Raw genomic sequence first — 19,413 nt, 5'->3', positions numbered from 1 at the left:
TACTTCTTGTCCTACTAGAATTTATTGAAATGGGTAATTGAATTCGACTCCATTCTAAGAAGACCAAGCTTGAATTATGATCTTAATTATCAGTAATGAGTTGTGCGAGTGTCTTGATTGCACTAACTTTCCTTCAGAATATCTAAGGGCTTCTCCGCAGAACTCAGCTTGCCATTGCACTCTGACGCTTCAACCTAGCATCTCAACGTAACTGTGATTACCTTCTAACTTAAGCAGTGCATTGTCACTTCTTTACCCTTGCATCTTGCACAGATGTATTAGAACCTGCCTCCTTGTGATGCGCTTCTAGCGTCCTGGACCACCATAACTCTATATGAATGGAAGCCGTCCTACCAGTACCTCTGATCCTGGTTTCATGAGTATTTAAAATGGCCTGGCCTCAAGAGTAACATCACGGGGTGGGTATATCTGAGTATCGATTGATGGTTTATCAAGGCAGAGGAAGACTGGAGCGGGGGCCAATCGGGATTTTGACCACCCACGCGCTCGTCAGTCAGCCAAAGAACAACTCTCCGAAGAGATAGGCGACGGATGTTAAAATGACGTCCTCTACGTCTTGGATTTTGCAAAATTCTTGCTCCGTACGAAAATAACCCCTTAGCTTCTTATAGGTATCTGACGGGAACTTGAAAGTTATAGGAGAACCTCATACGCGCCATATATTCTAGGGCCCTTAAAGTTCTGGAAGAATCGTCTTTGGTACTATAGGGTCTCAGAAGAACTGCCTTATTATATGATCTGTGTGACACTAGACATAACCTTCTTGTGAACCCAAGTCTCGGGACTGAATTGCTAATCGGAACTTATCCGTTCCTGGTAACCTCGTCATCCTAAAGCCTCGCCCTACTTTTTCAGCCTTAATGGATATCCGCCGATCCAGCATGAGAATTTGTGCCCATGCGTGGCTCTCATTGTGGGTCTAGAGAAGATCCCTAGATTCTCCTTGTAGTTGCCGTCGATCTAGAGACTCCTCCTCACTTGCCAAGGCGGCATTCTGCCACCTCGGCGGCAGTTGCCACAGGCCACTACTATTGTACCGGCACTGTCTCTCACATTGATATCTGATCATCATTCCGTTGTGATTCGTGGATGGAATTGCCGCCAGCCTAGCCTGTCCAGATCATGATGCGTACTTGTTCTACGAGATGACGGCTAAAAGTTCCGCGGGTCGGCGTCACAGCTCCGCAACAATTTAAGCCGGAAAATTAAGTTAAGCCAGGGCGATAGTCAACGGCCCCTCATTTTTAACGCCCCACCCCGTGCCTACAAAATGGAAGCGAAGGCCTCGATGCCGGAATGGCTTGATGGGCTCCTAACAACCCGAGAAGGAAAGAGCAAAAAAGAGCCATGTTTACCCCAGTTCTTGTTGCGCTTGCGGGCCTCGCCTCCCAGGCCTCAGCGGAATGCACCCGAGCAATGCTCCAGGAGGCTACGGCGGGATACCTCGCAGCACTGACTGCCGGGACGCCGACCATTCCGGCTCTGGCGGAAGGCACCGTCCCGTATCAGGAGAATGACGTGGTCATGGACATTTCGAAGGGCGTCTTGTCCCAGGGCATCAAGATCGACTTCAACCGCAGCATCTACGACACGACCCAATGCGCCTCGTACACGGAAGTGGTGGCCACCACCGGGCACCCGTACGTCATCGGCACGCGCCTGGCCTTCACCGACGACAAGATCACAAAGATAGAATCGGTGGTCTGCGACGACGGCGACTGGCTCTTCAAAGCCAGCGGATCGCTGGACTACAACAAGCGCGAGGCCTGGGACCCCATCCCCGAGGGCAAGCGCGACACCCGCGAGGTCATCAAGGCGGCCGGCGACGCGTACATTGACGCGTGGGGCGACAAGACCATCAAGCCGCCCTTCAGCCCGCAGTGCGCCCGGCTCGAGGGCGGGTCGTACCTCAGCGGCAACTGCCTGCTGAACTTCCCGCCGCCGTTCAACGTGACGAACCGGAGGTACACCATCGACGAGGAGCTCGGCGCCGTCGACATCTTCCACAACTTCCCGTTCCTCGACAACGCCATCCCCAGGGACCCGGGGACGCAGACGAATAACTTTATCAGGGTTGAGTCGGGGCAGATTCGGTATATTCATGAGAATACTGTGTGCACGAAGAAGAGCTGCGCGAAGTAGTCGGCTGGTTTTCTCGGGTCTGGTTTGGTGGGTCGTTCAATCACGCTCAGTACATGTATCTACCACAGAGAGCGTAATATCTTCCGTTACTGTATATACTCAGAAGGACCGTGATGTGAGAATTGCAGGCATGCCTAAGCTATCCCGTCTCCCAAGCTTGCCATCCAGCGGGAAACTCGTTGTCACAGGTATGACCTTCGGAGTATGTGGCCATAGCGGAAGGATATTTGGTCGATAGAAAGACAGTACCTTACAAGGCCGCTTCATTATATAAAGAGAAGCATGCCTACTTCGTCAAGTTCACTGGAGCTCTAAACTTATATAGCTACGTACCCATGTGCGTACCTGCATATGTAGTGGAGCCTCATTGGTCGAAAATTTAAGGTTGGCGAGCGGGGAGGAAATGGGTGCTCCCGCTGTGGAACTCCTGTTCCGACGATGGGGCGCAACACGGGTCGTTGTTAAAATTCTCTCAATTTTTTTTCTCTTTCTTTTCCCCTTGGCCAAATCCTGCATATACACAACGTCGCCGCACAGCCACACAGCTTGTAAACTAGCTTCCTCGCTCGCAATCAAACTCGTTTTCTCGCCATGGACAGCCCCTACCGCAGGGAGCTCCAAGTCGCCCTCGCGGCCGTCGAGCGCGCCGCGACCGTCAGCCAAGCGGTTCTTCTTTCTTCGGCAGGCAGGGACACCGCGGCCGTGGAGAAAGACGACCTCAGCCCCGTGACGGCGGCCGACCTGGCCGTGCAGGCCCTCCTCGCGGCGTCGGTCGGCCAGGCCTTTCCCGGCGACGTCCTCGTCGGCGAGGAGTCGGCCGCCCAGCTGAGATCCCACCCGCGCCTGCTGGAGAGGGTGTGGGAGCTGCTGCTGCCGCTGCGGCGGGACGCCGAGGCGGGGACCGAGTTCGGCCTTCCCCGCGACAGGGACCACCTCTGCGAGCTGCTCGATCGGTGCGGCGAGGGCGTGCCGGGGCCGAACGGGCGCACGTGGGTGTTTGATCCTGTCGATGGGACCAAGGCGTTTGTGCGGGGCGAGATGTACGCCATCAACGTGGCGCTGCTGAGCGGGGGCAGGCAGGTCGTCGGGGTTGCGGCGTGTCCGCTCCTGTCGGCGCGGACCGGGGCCGGGGACGGCGGCTCTGCTGTTTGCAACGTGTCGGTCGACCCCGAGGGAAGGGGGGCTGTGCTGTTTGCTGCGCGGGGCTACGGCGCGTACGTGCGCCCGCTCTTTGGGGCCGGGGCCCGTGACGCCGTGCCGCGGCGCCTCGGCGGTGGCGACGGATCTGCGAGGCGCCTGAGGCGGGCGGTGACGTGCGTGGATGGGCTGGTGTCCGGGGTGGATGACGGCGTGCACGCGGCGGTGGCGGCGCGCCTGGGAAGGGAGTACCCCGGGTGCGACCTCCTCGGGTGGGTGCCGAGGTGGGCGGCGCTGGCGCTTGGGGCGGCCGACGCGACGGTGTGGGTTTACGGTACGAGGGATTATCATGCCAAGGTGTGGGATCATGCCGGGGCGATGTTGTTGTTTGAGGAGGCGGGCGGGTTGATTACTGATGTGGATGGGAGGCCGATCGATCTCGCTGCTGGGAGGAAGTTAAAGGGGAACTTTGGGTTCGTCGCTGCGCTGAAGGCAGAGCATGCTGAGGTGCTGGTGGTGGTGCAGGAGACGCTTAGGGAACGGGGGTTGAGGCATTTGTTGCTGGAGGGTTAGGGGTTGCCGTGGATGTGATGAGCCTGGGGCCGGGGGGGGGGGGGGGTGGGGGTGGTGAGAGAGACCCTAGATCTGGGACTCTGTTTTGAAAACATGTGGCCTATCAAGGACGGTTTGAAACTCGAGTGATGTGACCGGAGCAACAACACCTGTGTGGGGCGATGAAGCAAGGGCGCCGATACTCCTTGCTGCTCGTGTGCGGCTTTAGAGAACCTACCTAGAAAGTCTTAACAGCCTTGGGGACCCCGGAGGGCCAAAGTTTGGCAACGGCAACTATGGACACCTGGGAACTCGATAACTCGTCAGATCCCGAATTTGTAATCTAACGACGGCCATGGTATGCAAATAGAATTCGATGTGGAACTCGAGTCTGAATTTGTAGGAAGGAGCATGATCATTTCAGGGGTTCGATGGGATTCTAGGATAAGGCCTCCTTGCTAACACTAGTCTCCCAAGAGATCCTAAGAGATGAGTGTCATCTCAAGATCAGTGCGTCTTGAGTTGAATGTGATCCTATGCTGAGGAGGGCTTCTACACGATTCCAATATAATTAGGTCCCGGGGCCCTGTTGATTGCTCGTCAGTTAGCCAAGCGAATTTTACCTTCTAGTTATTGAAACGCGTGGTTATTGCATGCCTGCAAGTTTAGTCAAATTCCGCTTCAAGAGCCAACTCGGGCTTTGACTCTTTGTGATAGCCTGCAATTGCGTGATGCAGCACACCCCTCACGCAATTGCCGCCCACCCCCCACGGGCTTTGACCAACCGGATCTGTCGATACCCCTCTCAGAAACAAGAACGTCTCTTTTTATTTAATTCTACAATTAACCCCCCCTTTCCAGATCACCAATCTACATCTACCTTCAAGCCCCCAATCGGGCCTTCCCTGAAAAAATGTTCAGACTCTACGAAGTCGACCCCGACGCCGACGTCTTACTCATCCTCCCAGCCGCCTCAGCCGCCGCCGCGCCCAATGGCCGGGAAAGCGGGGCGTCGAACCCCCCACCTCCGGAGCTGCGCATCAAGGTCTCGTCCAAGCACCTGGGCCTCGCGTCGCGCCACTTCAGGGACCGGCTCAAGTGGGGGGAGTGGTCGACTTCCGAGCCGGACGGCCGCTTCCACGTGCGCCTGGAGGGGTTCGACGCCGGGGCGGTGGCGATCGTAATGGATGTGCTGCACGGTCGGGGCGGGAGGGTGCCGCGGTCGGTGGACTTGGAGACGCTCGCGAAAGTGGCTGTTTTCGTGGATGAGTTTCAGTGCTTCGATGCTGTGGAGGTGTATGCCGAGAGGTGGATCGGGAAGCTGGAGGGGTCGCTGCCGGGCGCGTTCGGGAGGGACGCCGTGCTGTGGATGTTTGTTGCTTACGTCTTCCGCCGTTCGGATCTGTTTAAGGAGGTCACGCGGCTGGCCATATTGCACAGCACGGGGCCGATCAGTGACTTAGGTCTTCCTGTTCGCGAGAAAATCATCAGTAAGGAGTTACTTGTTATAGGTCTTCACTGTGCCCTGACTGACTGTCCATACAGGGATTATCGACAGCCGGAGACGGGAACTTATTGCAAGGGCTCTCGCGATTCTCCGCCGCGTCCTGGATAATCTGAGCGAAGGCCAAGTCTCGTGCCCTTACGAGTGCGACTCCTTCCTTCTGGGCGCTCTCACCAAGGCGCTGCATCGCAACGGCCTGGCCTCCCTCCCACCGTCTAGTTCCTTCCCGGGAGTCAGCTTCGTGTCCGTCGTCGAGGCACTTTGCGACGTCAGAAAGACGGAACAATCCATCAACGCGATCAGGGCCAGTGCGAGTGCGAGGACTAGGAAACGGAAGAGTCCTTGGCCCGGAGACGTGCGTCCGGCGCCACAACCCACTCCGGAGGCTTCGCCTGAGCCCGAGTTGTTTGGTGTTGAGAGTTTGGAGACGCATGTTTGCGCGGCCAAGGACCTCTTTACGCCCGGACTGGATGGTCTAGAGGCAGGTGTTGAGGGCCTGGAACTTGAAAGCAGCCTTGGCTACTATCTGTACTAAGCGGGGGTACGAAACCATGCTTCTAATGAAGAGTAGGTCGGGGTCGGTTTTGAGACTAGCTAACCTCTGTATATATTCATGAAAATAGTACTAAAGTTGTTTAATAATACTTTCCGCCTCGAATGAACTTGAGACTCCATCCAGATCACCTTGTGTAGACCCCGTCTGCTTGAATGCGTCCAGCAGATTCGTAGTTTCTTTGCATCGCTTTGGTCTCGCGTGGCCAGTGTATAGAATCCCCTGACCAGCATACTTCACTCATAACACCTGATTACGATATGTTACATGCCTCAGCCTCTCGTAATTACATACCTGAATCCTAACCAGTCTATTCTATATTGAGTCTATGGCACTTTCCTACAATTAACCCCCAACCCTTTTCACGGAATCTGCACCAACTCATCCACCTTGACGGGCTGCCCCGTGCTGATGGATTTATTCGCCGCGATGCCAGTGAGGATGGACAGTGCACCATCGACATGCGATGCGGCGCGGTTATACTTGTCCTCAACGGGGGTGCCGAAGAGGTCGTTGAGGAGCTCCGGATCGCCACCGCCGTGGCCGCCGTCGGCCCGGGGGATCTCGACCTCGACGGGCTTCCCGAACAGGGGCCGCAGCAGGATGGAGGTGGACTCGAGGGCGCCCTCCTCGCCCTGGGCGCCGCCCGAGTTGATGTAGGCCCGCTCGACCACCTCGACCTCGACGCGGCCCTTGGTGCCGTTGAAGCAGACGCGGAACCCTTCGCACGGCGAGTAGGCCGTCAGGCTGTAGGTCAGCACGGCGCCCGAGCGGTAGCGCACCATGACGCCCATGGTGTCATCGATGCTGACGCCGTCGCCGAAGACGCTCTGGTCGCGGAAGTAGCCGTCCTCGTGCTCGGCGTCGAGGTACATGGCCCTGAGCTGCTCGTTGGCGGCCATGTCGAGGGCGAAGGGGTCGGCACGCGCGGCCTCGCCGCCGCCGTGGGCGCGGCTGTAGAAGGCCGTCTCGCCGCGGCGCTCGGCGTTCTCGCGGCCGTAGAAGCGCAGGTCGCCCATGGCGAAGACGGTCTCGGGCCGGCTCTGCAGCCAGAAGTTGACCAGGTCGAAGTGGTGCGTCGACTTGTGCACCAGCAGGCCGCCGCTGTTGCGGCGGTCGCGGTGCCAGCGCCGGAAGTAGTCGGCGCCGTGCGACGTGTCCAGCATCCACTCAAAGTGCACCGAGTTGACCTGGCCGATGGCGCCCGACGAGAGCAGCTCGAACACCTTTGTGTTGTGCGGCGCGTACCGGTAGTTGAAGGTCACGCGCAGCTTCTGGCCCGTCCGCTCGACGGCCTTGAGGATCTCCCGGCACCGCGGCGCGTCGATAGTCATGGGCTTCTCCGACACCACGTTGCGGCCCAGCTCCATGGCCCGCACGATGTAGATGTTGTGCGTCCGGTCGATGGTCGTCACGATCACCTCGTCCGGGTTCGTCTCTTCAATCATCTTGTCGAAGTCGGCGGCCTTGTATGTCGGCACGCCCGGGTGGCCCAGCGCCTGGATCTTGGAGTTGGCATAGTTCATGCGCGTCTGGTTGGTATCGCAGAACGCGACCAGCGATGACGTGGCACTGAAGTCTTTGATAATGGCTGTGTAGAAGAAAGCGGCACGTCCGCCGGTGCCGACAACGGCGTACTTCTTTGGTGCCATGATGGGCAAGGAGGGGATGAACGTGACAGAGGGGGGAAGAGAAGGAGAAGAAGGCAAAGATATGGAGTGACTCCGAGGGGACCGAACGCAGGCAGACTGTCTTGTGAGCACAATCGCCTTTTCTATAGCCCGGACTGTGAACAGGAGAGAGCAATATTCTCCCCTGATATTGTAGCTGCCGAGCAATGACACGATGTTGAAGCTCGAACTTTGACACTGGCGTCATACAAGCTCGGCCGCTATTGCCCCGGATTACCGTCCCGTCCCCTCTTCCCTGCCTGCAGACAGGGAAGCCGGCTAAATGCCCCCGCACCGCGGGGTCAATTAGACCAATCACGGCCGCCCGGCTATTCTCTTGCGTTGTTGCGCTGTCCCAGCTTGCCCAGCCAGCAGGGACTTACTGTATTGATCGGCTCTCACCCGGCAGACACCCTGTCACCAACGCGCTAGTGAGCAGCCATGGTAGTTTTTCCGTCAATGGGCATGTCATAGGATGCTTCCTTGGTTGTTTCGAGGATTTGACATGTCTTAGCAGTCCAGTGGTTGGGATGCATCGCCCCAGTTATCGTCCAAGGTGGGTTTGGGGCCCCTCCAATCCCCCCAGATCCGGGGCGAGCGAGGATGAGGTCAATAAAGCCGGGGTTGGTGATCCTGCTTAACCGGCAGATGTGATTGGTGTTGGCCAGCCTGTGACAGATATTGAATACTACGCAGTATAAGGTCACGGCTTGTGATGTGCTTCGAAGCTTGTTCAATTTAATTATCGCAACTCCATCTCGTGCCACGCGCAGCTTGGAGATTTTCAAAACACCTCCCCCAAAGTCCTCTTCTCCGGCAGCAGCGGCCCTAGAGATAGAGGCAATAGAAAGCCAGGATAATGTCGAGCGACAACAAGGCGGCAGCAGCTGCTGCCTCGGGTGCGGCGCATGATCCCGATGCCATCACCAACGCCCCGACCGCCGAAGCGGCAGCGGCAGCGGCAGCCCATGCTGAGTTCCGCGGCGGCGAGAAGGCCGCCGAGTTCCTGGCCACCGTTGGCGAGGACACTTCGTTCACGTACGAGGAGGAGAAGTCGGTCCTGCGGCGCGTCGACCTCCGGATCCTGCCCATCATCCTGCTCGCCTACTTCTTCCAGCAGCTGGACAAGTCGTCGCTGTCGTACGTGTCCATCTTCGGCATTGTCGACGACGCCCACCTCGTCGGCCACCAGTACTCGTGGCTCGGCTCCATCCTCTACCTCGCCCAGCTAGTCATGCAGCCCCTGGCCGCGTTCCTGCTCGTCAAGCTCCCCACCGGAAAGCTGATCGCCGGCGCCATCTTCTTCTGGGGCTCGAGCCTCACTATCATGGCCGCGTGTACCGATTTCAAGAGCCTCCTCGGCCTCCGCTTCTGCCTCGGCGCCTTCGAGGCCATGATTGGTTAGTCATCTCCCGCCGGGTCGCCTGGAAAACCGCGTGCTAATGTCGGTCGTGAATCCAGCTCCGTCCCTCCTTGCTGTCACCCAAATGTGGTGGAGGCGCGGCGAACAGACCCTCCGGGTCTCTTATTGGAATGCAATGAATGGCGTGACCGCTATCGTGGGAAGTCTCGTCACATACGGCCTGGGTCGTATCGAGAGCGAGAAGCTCTTCAAGTATCAGGTATGTTCGCCCCTGTCGCCTACCCGCGATAACCCTAACCCTAACACCGCCAGATCATCTTCATGTTCTGCGGACTCCTCACCGTCGTGTACTCCGTCATCGTTTTCTTCACCATGCCCGACTCCCCCATGGAAGCCAAGTTCCTGAGCCAGAGGGAAAAGGTCATCGCCGTCGAGCGGCTCCGCGCTAACCAGATGGGCGTCATTTCCCGCGAGTGGCGATGGGACCACGTGCGCGACACCTTCTTGGATATTAAGACCTACCTCTGGTTCTTGCTGATTGTTTCCATCTCGTATGTTTTGATGGCCTTCCCGATGTATGGGTGTGATCCGCTAACCAAAATGTTTTGCGCACCCCCAAACTAGGATCCCAAGTGGTGGAATCAGCACCTTTGGTAATCTTATCGTCCAGTCGTTCGGCTACGACAAGTTCAAGACAATTCTGTTCAACATTCCTTTTGGGGTGATCCAAGTCATTGTCATCATCTTTACCGGATGGCTGACCGGGAAGATCAAGAGCAAGGGCTGGGTCATCGTCGGAGTCTCTCTCCTTCCCATCATCGGCACAATTTTGATGTTGACCGTAGACCGAAAGAACCAGGGAGCGCTGCTGTTCGGCTACTATCTAGTAGGTCCCTGAAACAGAAGAAGAGCTTCGCTCTTTTGCTGACTCTTCATCCCAAAAACCAGGTCTCCTGCTTGGCTGCCATCACTCCGTTGGTCTACGCGTGGGAAGCACAGAACACCGCCGGCGACACGAAGCGGAAGTGCACTTCGGGGGTGGTCTTCGTCGGGATGTGCACGGGCAACGTGAGTTATCTTCCTCGTGATGTGCCGCGGGGCAACGGGACAACAGCTGACGAGGCATTTTCCCTTTCCAGGTTATTGGCCCCCAGCTCTACAACACCAACCAGAAGCCAACATACCGCCCTGGCCTGATCTCCTCCTTGATCATGTTCATCGTCGTCGCCGTCATTCCCACGTAAGCCGCAAAACTCTCTCTCTCTCTCTCTCTCTCTCTCTCTCTCTCTCTCTCTCATCATTCCGAAAAACACCCCCCACTGACGCAGCCCCCAGGCTCATCATCTTCTACCTCATGTACCTCAACCGCGTCCACGCCAAGCAGCGCGAGCGGATGGGCAAGTCGGCCGTCATCGTGGACGAGTCCATGATGAGCGGGGAGAGGGTGCGCGCCGGCAAGGAGGCCGCCATGATGGAGATGGACGAGGGCGCGGTGCCGGCCGGCCCCGTCGTCGCCGACAAGGGCTTCTCCGACGTGACGGACCTGAAGAACGAGGATTTCGTCTACGTTTATTGACATGCCTTTTATTGGTTTGCTGAATAATTTGGGTCTGCCGACCAGGTGGGAGGGATGGTGGTAATACTTGGTTGGATTAAGGCCAGGGCTGGTTGTCGGTGTTGAAAGGGGGTAAAAAGGGGGGGCCTGTGCACAGTTCCCACTACTTGCACGACAAAGCTAGGTAGGTACGGATACCTACCTACCTAGTGTCAATATGGATATCTCACGGTGTCTACTGTCGAAAATGGTCCTAGCGAGCGAAGTAAACCTCTGTCAAACTCTCTGGTTGCAAATCCAATCACTTTATGCCATTTGTCGTTTTCGTGCCAGCTGGTATACGTAGAGTAACATCTTCACACTGCCCAATATCCCGCGCCTTTATTCTTTATTCGCAATTGGTCAATTCTTTTATCTCAACAATAAACTGGTCAGACGAGAGGCCTCAAATTGCTCGCCTAGCCCTCTTACGGTATGGCGCAGCCAGCTGAAGACGCCAAGATGCTACTATCACGACGCCACAATCAATGCAGCCAACCCAGGGACGCGATTCTGCAGCCCGTCCAAGCCACGATGCGTCCAGGGTCTTCCAACACGCCAGGGGTTCGATAAAGATATATCTGGCCCTGTTCCTAGCGCCGAAGGTTATTCCAGCTCCAACTCCCATCAACAGAAACCGATCTTTCGTCAAGCCACTTTCCCTATAAGCCAAGACCTGCGTGGTCATCAACGGCCAACGACACAAGCATCGAAAAAGAAATAATTAGAAGAGAACAATAAAAATGCCGACCGCTGAAGCTCCCAAGCCGCAGGCGCCAATGGAGGCGTCCGCACCGCCGGCGCCGGGGACAGTTGTGAAGCGGCAGCCGGTAAGTGTGTGCGGGGCAACCAACACTCCCCGTGGAGACAAACACTGGAAAAGAAGAATACTCACATGGCCTCCTCAAGGAAGCTCAACCTCGCCCAGAGCCCGAGAACGAGATGACTCTGCGCGGAGGGGGGATGAATCTGGGTTGCACGTGCTGTGACGGGACGTGCTCGTTTCACAGGTCTTGCTGCTGAATTGCTTTCGGGGGTGTGATTGAGCCGTCGCAGGGTGTGTTTATGAGGGTTCGTTGTCTGAGCGGTTCGGTTGCTGTCTTCCTGGGCAGGTATCCTGACTGGAGCTCCTGTCTATCGATTGGCTGTGTCGCCTGGGGATTATCCGAGAACTACATCTGAATGGTTAATAATCGAAGGATATCAAGCGAAAACATAATCATTAATAGTTTCGTGTTAGGGTGCGATTGGATACCTCAAAATAGGCGTGAGATAAATAGTCCGACTTCGCCTGAGAAGTCCGCTAACAAGCCATCTGCCAGAGCGGAGTTGGACATTGATAATACGAAAACCGTCTCAAGGGCGCAGTTACGGTAGAAACTCGGCGTCTATAAGTGGTAACGTCACCAATGCCAGTCTCAAGTAATTATGGATGATCGGCAGCGTCACGAAGACGTCACGTCACATGCCCACAACCATAATATAATGACTTGATGCCAACTGCAGCACCATATTTATTCTATTCATCCGCCTTACAATTGCAATCTTCGCCCGGTCATCTAAAACTGCCTGTCAAGCTTCACAAAGATGCCTACCCCGAGATTAACCACCGTCCGAGCAGCTCTTCGGCCTGGAGCCGCACTCCGCCGGCCCCTCCCCGTGCAGCGGCGTCTTGCCGCGGTCGACGGCATGCGCCTCGCCACCACGTCCAAGAATCGCGAGCAGCAGGAAAGGGACGGCATACGGGACGGCATACGGGACGATGGACCGACCGGCGAATTCAACAAGGGGACGAACCCCAACAAGACGTACTTGTACGCCCATTCCCATCTAGTACCATATTCATCTCCTCCCCCCATCTCCCTCTCACGCAGTTGCATCTACAAGCGACTGGAAGTGGAGACCAGAGTTCCCGTCAAGAGGCTGACACGCAACAGCTACGCCGGCGGCGCGGCGCTGCTCCTGGGCGCCGTGTACTGGATGTTTCTGGGCACCCCGGACAAGGTCGGCAGAGAAGCCATAAAACATGACCCGATGGAGACGGGAAAGGAGCGAGTGAACTCGCGGGGCAGATAATCAACCGGGTTGATGTTCGGGCTCGTACGTCAAATTGGAATAATCTGATGGGAATGATGGGGAGTTTTAACTAACTGACTAAAATTCCGGGCGTGGACATGGATTGGGTAACGGAGAAGACACCAGGGTAGCAGTTAACTTGCATTGGGAGTTTCATATATTCCAAATGAAAAGCACGATATGTGGAAAAAATCAAAGGAGTGAAGCAATGAAAGGACAAGATAGAGTGCGCAACATGCATTACGTCCAGCGCGGCCCTTTCATTGTGGCAGTGTCTGCAGGAGAAGCTGCTTCCCAATACCACGTGTCTCTCTCTCTGACCCAGACAAGGTTGTTTCCTTCGAGTAGTTCATTTGCCAACACAGGCTTTGCATTCTTGATCAGCGTCAAAGCTCTTTCTGCCAACTCAAGCAGCTTTGGGGGACTGGGTTCATCATCCAACTCATCAGCACCAGCAGCAGAAGCATGCGTGCTCGCTTCCTTCACAACCACCAGGTTATCGAATAGTGAGCTAGCTTCGTTATGCCTTTCGTCTCGTCGAAGGAGGGTGGCCAGATCAAGAAGTAGCCATAAGAATCCACGATTGTAGTCTTCGCGGCGAGTCTGAACAACAAATTCCCGGAGCATCTTGATAGACTCTCTGACATGACCGCGGTCAACTCCTAAAAGTCCGTTGAGGTGGACTAGTTGGCATCGTCGTTCAAAGAGAGCTGCCACATCGTTTCCCACTTCCTGAGCCAGGCTGCTGGCCTTGTCATGCATGCCGAAATCGCGGTACGCGATCAACAAGCTGATAGCAGCGTCTACCACAAGGTAATCGTTGGAGGAGGAGGATTGATTCTGGCGATACTGATAGTTTTCCTCCAGGTGCTGTAAAGCAAGGGTTGACTTCCCCTCTTTCCGGTAAGCCTCGCCTAGGAATCCCTGCACGTAAATCGAGAATCCATCTTCGGGACCAAACTCGGCTTCGCGCTCGTCGTAGACTGACTGCAGCTGTGAAGCGCCCTCTTGAACTTTGCGTTGCATCACCAATACTTGGGCCTTATACACCAACGTGCCCAGATAAAAGGCGCTCTTCTCACCCAGCGTCCGACGTAGGCCGCCGGCGGCACGCGTGTATGTCGCAAAGGCATTGTCGTAGTCGTTCATATAGTACTCGGCTCGCCCGGTATGAGCCAAGGATTCCCACATATCCGGCTTGTCTTCTCCCAGGACTCTCTGCTGTATCTTGCTCAGCTCCACAAAGCGATCTCGCGCCCCTCGCATCTCCCCCTGCCAGAGGTAGACTGCGGCTTCTTGGCTCTGCGCCCTGAGGGACAACCGATCTTCTCTGCCCCGCAACTCGACGAGTCCAGCAGCCACTTGCTTGCGCAACGCAAAGGCTCGCTTGTCCCCTTTCTCATAGAAGTAATCGCCCAGGGCCATGAGGATAAGCCACTCGAACAACTTGTCTCCGTCCGTCTCGGAGAAGACCTCGCTCATCTCCTCGTAAGGCTTCATGACATAGTCCTCTAGCTTGATGGCATCGCCCAGATCGGCGGGTAACCGCCTCAGCCACTTCCGAATCTCTCTCTCGGCAACCAGAATCAACTCCTTGCTGTTGCCACGCTCGGTCACATATTCGCCCCAGAAGACGAACTGCCTGGCGCCGAGGAAGTTTCCAACCAGCTCAACGAGGTCTCGGGGTGGCTTCGGCAGCGCGACAACGTGGAGGAACCAATAGCGAGCCGCGTAGTCGAGGAAGCATCCCCCGCTGAGGCGAACCACGGCCATGGTCGAATCCGCTTCGCCCAGGTCGTTGTTTGATCTCACCAGCGACTTGATGCGCTCCGGCGACCCGTATTCCACTTGCAGAAGCCAGTTGAGGCATTTCAGGGCTTGGGACAGGTTTGACTCGTCGAGGGACAGGCGAAGTGACTTCCTGGATGGCGGAGGAGAAAGGAGATGCTCCCTCGCGGACGAGTGTGTGAAGATTATGCGATTGTCACGGACCTCGAGTAATGGGAGGCAGAGATTCACAGCAGTATCGGCGCCTTGATGTCGAGGGAGGTCGTGTGACTCGGAGAGCTGGCCCACTGTCAGTGGACAACGAGCTGTGAGCACGGCGAGCAGGATGGAGTCGCGCTGCTCCACTTGGTCCTTGTCGAGGTGCTCCTGATTGGCGGATATCATCTTGTCGTAGGCCTGTGAGAGTGTGGCCGGGAACGAACCAAGGCGTTCTTTAAGGGTTCTCTGCGAAGGCGCTTTAGAGAGATGGATGAGGTACATGCGAGCCCACAGGAAGGAGCCGGCAGCCCTGGTGTGGATCTCCTTGGACGCTCTGCTGAAGTGTTCCTCTTGAAGACAGTGGTAATTGTACTGAGACCTGAGTAGAGATCGATATCTCGACTCAACAAGCTCTCCGTGATGCGAATGGACCTGTCAGGAGCCATGAACTTCTGGAATATTGGCAAAGGTCTGCAAAAGACAATTGCGCGGCCCTTCTCTGTGCTTGCCAGTGTTTCCAAGTTGCCGATGATGGTATGCGGCGTTTCTGTCTCGTCGCCACTGCCAAACCTGCATTCGTCCAGTCCATCGATGAGAATCATGTAGTTGGGCTGGGTGTCGAGCATTGCGGCCAGGAGAGGCCAAAGCCTCCCGTATGGAATCTTCACATGTCACTGTTGCAGTAGCCCGCGTAGGTGAAAAACTTGGTCGAAGAATGCAGGCGTTTGAACTGTTTTGTCACTGCGTAGGATTTCGTCCAGCAAAGTCCAAACAAGCGTGTCTAGAGATTCCGACTTGGCTTCGATAGAGGGCCGGAAGTGGAATGACAAGACCAGGGTTGCGTCCTGTGAGCGGGTGGCGGCGATATGAGCCGCTAGGACAGTCTTGCCGAATCCTTGATACATGGCGAGTTAGAACCCGGCGAGGCTACGCACTGCGCGTCGAGCATCCACGAACCTGGAGGAGCTGAAACCCAGAGGAGGGAGTGATGGTCCTCTTTAGCCCACCGTTCATAGGCTGGCTCGTTGAAGATCCACTGACAAGTCCCCTCCGTCGGCTCGGGGACTGGAAAGGGCGGAGCCGTCCTTTCCTTGAGCTTGTCCATGATATCGTCCATGGCTCGCTCTGGAAGCGGATGCGATGTGCAATGGTCAGAATACAATCGTCGCGTCCATTGAGATGGGACATACCACGACTGTGGGCTAGTTGCATTTCCGACGCTCGACGGTCATGTTCTGCTACCGGGTCAGCATTTGGAGCGACTGTCCAGCGATCAAGGGCGGTCAACGAGGACTGAGGGAAAATATGGGGGCGGGGTAGTTATACTCACCCTGCGTCCATACACCGAGCCGCTGGACGCCAACCGACACAACTAGTAGGGGGGAGCCAATCAGGTCAGCCTCGGCGAAAACAAACGCAGGTATAGGTATGCAGATATGTGCAAGTACATATCGTGGCTTTTTCATGGGGCTCGATGAGGGAGAATATGGATGGTCTTGAGACATTACATACCGCGAATCTGTGCTGATCCTGCCATATGACAAGAAGCCGTGTCAGCAATTCCATTGCGGCTGCATTCGGCAGCTTAATTAATGCCTACCTGACACCCTGTCAAATTCATCGACAGCCTCTTGCAGATCTTCACGCCTTGCCTCCAGCTTTAGTGTCCCTTTACGAAGGATCGACCGCTGCAACCTCCCTGTTCAAATGTTAATTCGTGGCACCCGGAACACGGTGAATTCCTGCTTGTCACACACGTATTCTGCGGTCCTCAAGAATGATATCGGCAACGTGCATGAGCCAGAGCATACGTGTGTAGACGGATGTAAGCGCTTTTTCTTCTTCGTCAGTGAAACTACCTACATGAGACTTCAAGCGTATCAGAGTCTCGAAAACCCGCCTGATGTCCTTGACCGCTAATTCGGGAATCGTTTGGTATTCTTCGACAACCTGAGAGAGGACAGTCAGCAGGTAGAGACGCAGGAATCTGATGCGTTAGCTCACATTGATGGCCATTCGGATGCAGCCCCAGACCCCTGACGCAATGGGCCCTTGTCCCTGCATTAGCTGGTCAACCCCGGGTGCGTACCGAACAAGCTGATCAATGATATGCCGGCCGAATTTCTTAAGTCCTGATGGCGAGGTTGGACGTCTATCGAGGATCGAGTTGAGGCGAACCTCCAGGGCGGCAATGTCCAATCCGTCGACCTTAAAGGCCGCCCATCTGCCCTGCTGTCGTCTTTTGAGACCACTGGAGAAATCCTACAAACAGTCAGCTGCACTGGTATGTGGTCTGCATGTTGCAATTGGCGTCTGACCTCGAAGGCTGACTGAAGACATCGCGGGTTTGCATCGTCCAGGTCACAGTGCATGTGATTGGGAGTGGCAGCCATGACGGTTGGCAGCTTTCTTGTCAAAGGTCACACATGATGCAACCCAAAACCCGGTACACACGTCCTTTATAATGTGGGCTCCAACCACATTGGTTCGATGGTTCGCCCTGTTCCCCCCGTGGTGCTCCCCCAGATTAATTGATGCCCAACGGTTGCCTCGTTAGACTCCCACTCGTTGGTAAATTACAACCAACGAAGAGGCGGGGCAATGTAGCCGACATACATACATGGCAACACTATTGGATGCCAGCTGAGAAGGCTCGGCGATTTGTGCTTCACTATCATGTAGTCTACTTACTGATGTTCCAACCTCGAAGAGCAGTCCTGGGCATTGTTACGGCGGAGGCGTGGAGCACCACTGTCTAGGGCATAATCATACCCCGTTGGTAGCCTCAAAGTGGCTCTCATTGAAACTCTCGTCATTTTGATCCGGTAAGTCGCAGGTCCAAGTAGCTAGATCTGTGGCAATATCAACTATTATGAGTAACTCAAAATGAATTCAATACGCAGCTAATTACATGGAAAATATGCACCCATCAGCAGAATTGAGAAAAATCGACATCTTTGTCATAAAAGAACGACTCGAATCATCAAAGGACTACCCGCCGTCAACATATTGGGGACAGTCTCGACCCTTCGGCAAAGAGCGTAGAAGAGCCCCCAGCTGCTCTAATACTAGGATACCGTGGCTGAGACCTTTCCATATCTCATTCAATCCCCAGTCGAATATTCATCTTCATAGCCCTAGCCGGAGCCAGTGGGTTGACTTTCCTCCTCATTATCATGATCATAGTAAGCGGAATTGTGATGCTCGGGTGCATATGACGGGTAGTCTTCTTGTGAGTAAGAGAGCGACGGGGTTTGCGTGTAATTGTTGCCATGATATGTGTAATCGTTGTCATGATATGTGGTTTGCGGGTAATCGTTGCCATGATATGTTTCGTACCCTGTTTGTGGATAATTGGGTTGCTCGATGGAGGGATTCCACTGCCCCTGGGCCTCACCCGCTCTATCAACACGATCCTTAGTTTTGGATTTTGGCTTTGCCTTAATGTTGCTACTAGCGGTGCTACTAGTGGTTGATTGCCGTTTGCGATCTGAATGATCCTGCTTTGAGGAACGATGATGCTTTCCGGATGCTTGGGCTCGCTTCCTGTCGGGCGTGTTAGGAAGTTGCGAAGGTTCGTCCGGAGCCTCAGGAGGGACACCGTCGTCGGCTCTGCTGAGTTTGTCTTGGAACCCAGTGTTGTCCTTGCGGCCATTATCGGGATCCGAGGCATAGTGCCGTGCTGGACAGTTTGGATAACCGCAATGGTCTCTTTCAGACTGGTATTCGTCCTCGGCTTCGTCCCCTCGGACCCATGCTCCATGTTGCCTACAATAGTATCCTTTCCCACAAGGACACTTGCAAATTTCTCTCCAGCTCAAATACTGCTCCATCCACTTGCCGTGCTGGTGTGTATCATCGGGGGCGGTTCGGGCCATGGGACGAACTTCAAGCCTGGCCATTTTTTTCGCGGATCTCCAGGTACGAAGCAGGAACCCGGAGCCGGGGCACACTAGGGAGGAATCAGGCAGTTAGCTTGCAAGCCTCCCCGAGGTTGTGAAGGGCTCAAAACCTTTCTATTTCTGACGCAACATGGACAGCCTTCATCCGTTGTTCCTCCACGTTTCTCTCGCTGCTCTTTCTGATGTCGAGACATACCGGCTGAACTGCCCGGGCGTGGTTAGTCGGGGGCTCGACGGAAAATGACTGATACGGGAGGACACGTCTAGGACATTCTCAGGTGACGAGTTGGGTTCCGAAGCTCGACTCAATCGGCTGGCAGCTGGTTAGGTAGCTTATCGCAGTAGCCTTGCTCGGAAGTCAGGCGGCCGGGATTTTATTGCCTCTGGCATTCTTCTGGGGTGCCCCCTCTCGAGCACATTGCGGCTCTGCTCGTTGATTAGGCAAAAATGCAACAATGACCAAAGGGGCCCAAGCCAATGGCAGACAACCCTCACCCCTCCAAACAACCGCGCGCATTTCTTCGAGCTGTTAGGCAAACGCTACGGCATAGCCTAATACCACCACCACTGATTCGGCCGGCCAATGATGGAGAGGGCCCTCGAAGCAATCCTGCACGACGGTCAGCCCGAAGCGCCCTGTTTGTATGTACAGTACATCGGGACTAACAGTATCATCACCATCACCAAAATTTGACACAACGTTATCGGTTATTACATGACAACTTCTCTCCTTAGGGACCTCCTACAATCGAATTCATTGAAAAGTTGTTATCATATTAGGTTGGAGAAGAGCCTAATTATTTCCTCTTCAAATGTAATGGCTGACGACATCACGTACACATATTGTGCACACACATCTCCGCCGGTTTTGACGCCATTTAAAGATTATCGACACCTCTCGTTATTTGACTCG

At 55.3% G+C, this 19,413-nt stretch overlaps 9 protein-coding genes across 9 annotated transcripts; 6 read left to right on the top strand and 3 right to left on the bottom strand.

Annotated features, from left to right (window-relative positions):
• Positions 1-1,368: 1,368 nt before the first annotated feature.
• On the top strand, positions 1,369-2,163 carry QBC33DRAFT_621222 (uncharacterized protein; the record flags this gene model as incomplete). The annotated part of the gene is made up of 1 exon (XM_060432791.1): positions 1,369-2,163. One exon carries the CDS (start codon positions 1,369-1,371, stop codon positions 2,161-2,163), a length of 795 nt encoding a protein of 264 aa, XP_060281650.1.
• Positions 2,164-2,625: 462 nt separating this feature from the next.
• Positions 2,626-3,896, top strand: QBC33DRAFT_612398 (uncharacterized protein). The gene has a single exon (XM_060432481.1). The coding sequence runs from the start codon at positions 2,755-2,757 to the stop codon at positions 3,871-3,873; it is 1,119 nt and encodes a 372-aa protein (XP_060281649.1). The 5' UTR covers positions 2,626-2,754; the 3' UTR covers positions 3,874-3,896.
• Positions 3,897-4,701: 805 nt separating this feature from the next.
• QBC33DRAFT_571561 (putative glutathione s-transferase) lies at positions 4,702-5,987 on the top strand. The gene is made up of 2 exons (XM_060430607.1): positions 4,702-5,342; positions 5,398-5,987. Exons 1-2 carry the CDS (start codon positions 4,766-4,768, stop codon positions 5,889-5,891), a joined length of 1,071 nt encoding a protein of 356 aa, XP_060281648.1. The 5' UTR covers positions 4,702-4,765; the 3' UTR covers positions 5,892-5,987.
• Positions 5,988-6,004: 17 nt separating this feature from the next.
• On the bottom strand, positions 6,005-7,804 carry QBC33DRAFT_621220 (uncharacterized protein). Its single transcript, XM_060432790.1, has one exon. The coding sequence runs from the start codon at positions 7,559-7,561 to the stop codon at positions 6,272-6,274; it is 1,290 nt and encodes a 429-aa protein (XP_060281647.1). The 5' UTR covers positions 7,562-7,804; the 3' UTR covers positions 6,005-6,271.
• A 634-nt stretch (positions 7,805-8,438) lies between these two features.
• Positions 8,439-10,629, top strand: QBC33DRAFT_495408 (major facilitator superfamily domain-containing protein; the record flags this gene model as incomplete). Its single annotated transcript, XM_060425546.1, has 7 exons — positions 8,439-8,979; positions 9,041-9,201; positions 9,255-9,493; positions 9,567-9,828; positions 9,891-10,010; positions 10,082-10,182; positions 10,278-10,629. The coding sequence occupies 7 exons, from the start codon at positions 8,439-8,441 to the stop codon at positions 10,516-10,518; spliced, it is 1,665 nt and encodes a 554-aa protein (XP_060281646.1). The 3' UTR covers positions 10,519-10,629.
• A 532-nt stretch (positions 10,630-11,161) lies between these two features.
• QBC33DRAFT_544292 (uncharacterized protein) lies at positions 11,162-11,993 on the top strand. The gene is made up of 2 exons (XM_060428438.1): positions 11,162-11,366; positions 11,446-11,993. The coding sequence occupies exons 1-2, from the start codon at positions 11,280-11,282 to the stop codon at positions 11,557-11,559; spliced, it is 201 nt and encodes a 66-aa protein (XP_060281645.1). The 5' UTR covers positions 11,162-11,279; the 3' UTR covers positions 11,560-11,993.
• A 130-nt stretch (positions 11,994-12,123) lies between these two features.
• On the top strand, positions 12,124-12,612 carry QBC33DRAFT_560797 (uncharacterized protein; the record flags this gene model as incomplete). The annotated part of the gene is made up of 2 exons (XM_060430086.1): positions 12,124-12,350; positions 12,474-12,612. 2 exons carry the CDS (start codon positions 12,124-12,126, stop codon positions 12,610-12,612), a joined length of 366 nt encoding a protein of 121 aa, XP_060281644.1.
• A 240-nt stretch (positions 12,613-12,852) lies between these two features.
• QBC33DRAFT_516753 (uncharacterized protein) lies at positions 12,853-16,991 on the bottom strand (the record flags this gene model as incomplete). The annotated part of the gene is made up of 11 exons (XM_060426157.1): positions 12,853-14,977; positions 15,031-15,168; positions 15,267-15,339; positions 15,556-15,723; positions 15,789-15,833; positions 15,929-15,970; positions 16,111-16,128; positions 16,199-16,297; positions 16,356-16,548; positions 16,603-16,860; positions 16,917-16,991. 11 exons carry the CDS (start codon positions 16,989-16,991, stop codon positions 12,853-12,855), a joined length of 3,234 nt encoding a protein of 1,077 aa, XP_060281643.1.
• Positions 16,992-17,592: 601 nt separating this feature from the next.
• Positions 17,593-18,552, bottom strand: QBC33DRAFT_590907 (uncharacterized protein). The gene has a single exon (XM_060431628.1). It carries the CDS (start codon positions 18,498-18,500, stop codon positions 17,736-17,738), a length of 765 nt encoding a protein of 254 aa, XP_060281642.1. The 5' UTR covers positions 18,501-18,552; the 3' UTR covers positions 17,593-17,735.
• Positions 18,553-19,413: the final 861 nt, after the last annotated feature.

This window comes from Phialemonium atrogriseum (genome assembly GCF_030411735.1).
Source record: "Phialemonium atrogriseum strain 8032-3 unplaced genomic scaffold QBC33scaffold_19, whole genome shotgun sequence".
NCBI classification, from domain to species: domain Eukaryota; kingdom Fungi; phylum Ascomycota; class Sordariomycetes; order Cephalothecales; family Cephalothecaceae; genus Phialemonium; species Phialemonium atrogriseum.
This window is presented reverse-complemented; position numbering and strand designations above follow the sequence as displayed.

What these genes read in the sequence shown, in the direction of transcription:
- QBC33DRAFT_590907 (XM_060431628.1), bottom strand. Translation starts at nt 18,500, where the DNA reads ATGGCCAGGCTTGAAGTTCGTCCCATGGCCCGAACCGCCCCCGATGAT.
- QBC33DRAFT_544292 (XM_060428438.1), top strand. Translation starts at nt 11,280, where the DNA reads ATGCCGACCGCTGAAGCTCCCAAGCCGCAGGCGCCAATGGAGGCGTCC. An exon ending in CAGTTGTGAAGCGGCAGCCG is followed by an intron (nt 11,367 to 11,445) that starts GTAAGTGTGTGC and finishes GGCCTCCTCAAG; the next exon opens with GAAGCTCAACCTCGCCCAGA.
- QBC33DRAFT_571561 (XM_060430607.1), top strand. Translation starts at nt 4,766, where the DNA reads ATGTTCAGACTCTACGAAGTCGACCCCGACGCCGACGTCTTACTCATC. An exon ending in TGTTCGCGAGAAAATCATCA is followed by an intron (nt 5,343 to 5,397) that starts GTAAGGAGTTAC and finishes CTGTCCATACAG; the next exon opens with GGATTATCGACAGCCGGAGA.
- QBC33DRAFT_612398 (XM_060432481.1), top strand. Translation starts at nt 2,755, where the DNA reads ATGGACAGCCCCTACCGCAGGGAGCTCCAAGTCGCCCTCGCGGCCGTC.
- QBC33DRAFT_621220 (XM_060432790.1), bottom strand. Translation starts at nt 7,561, where the DNA reads ATGGCACCAAAGAAGTACGCCGTTGTCGGCACCGGCGGACGTGCCGCT.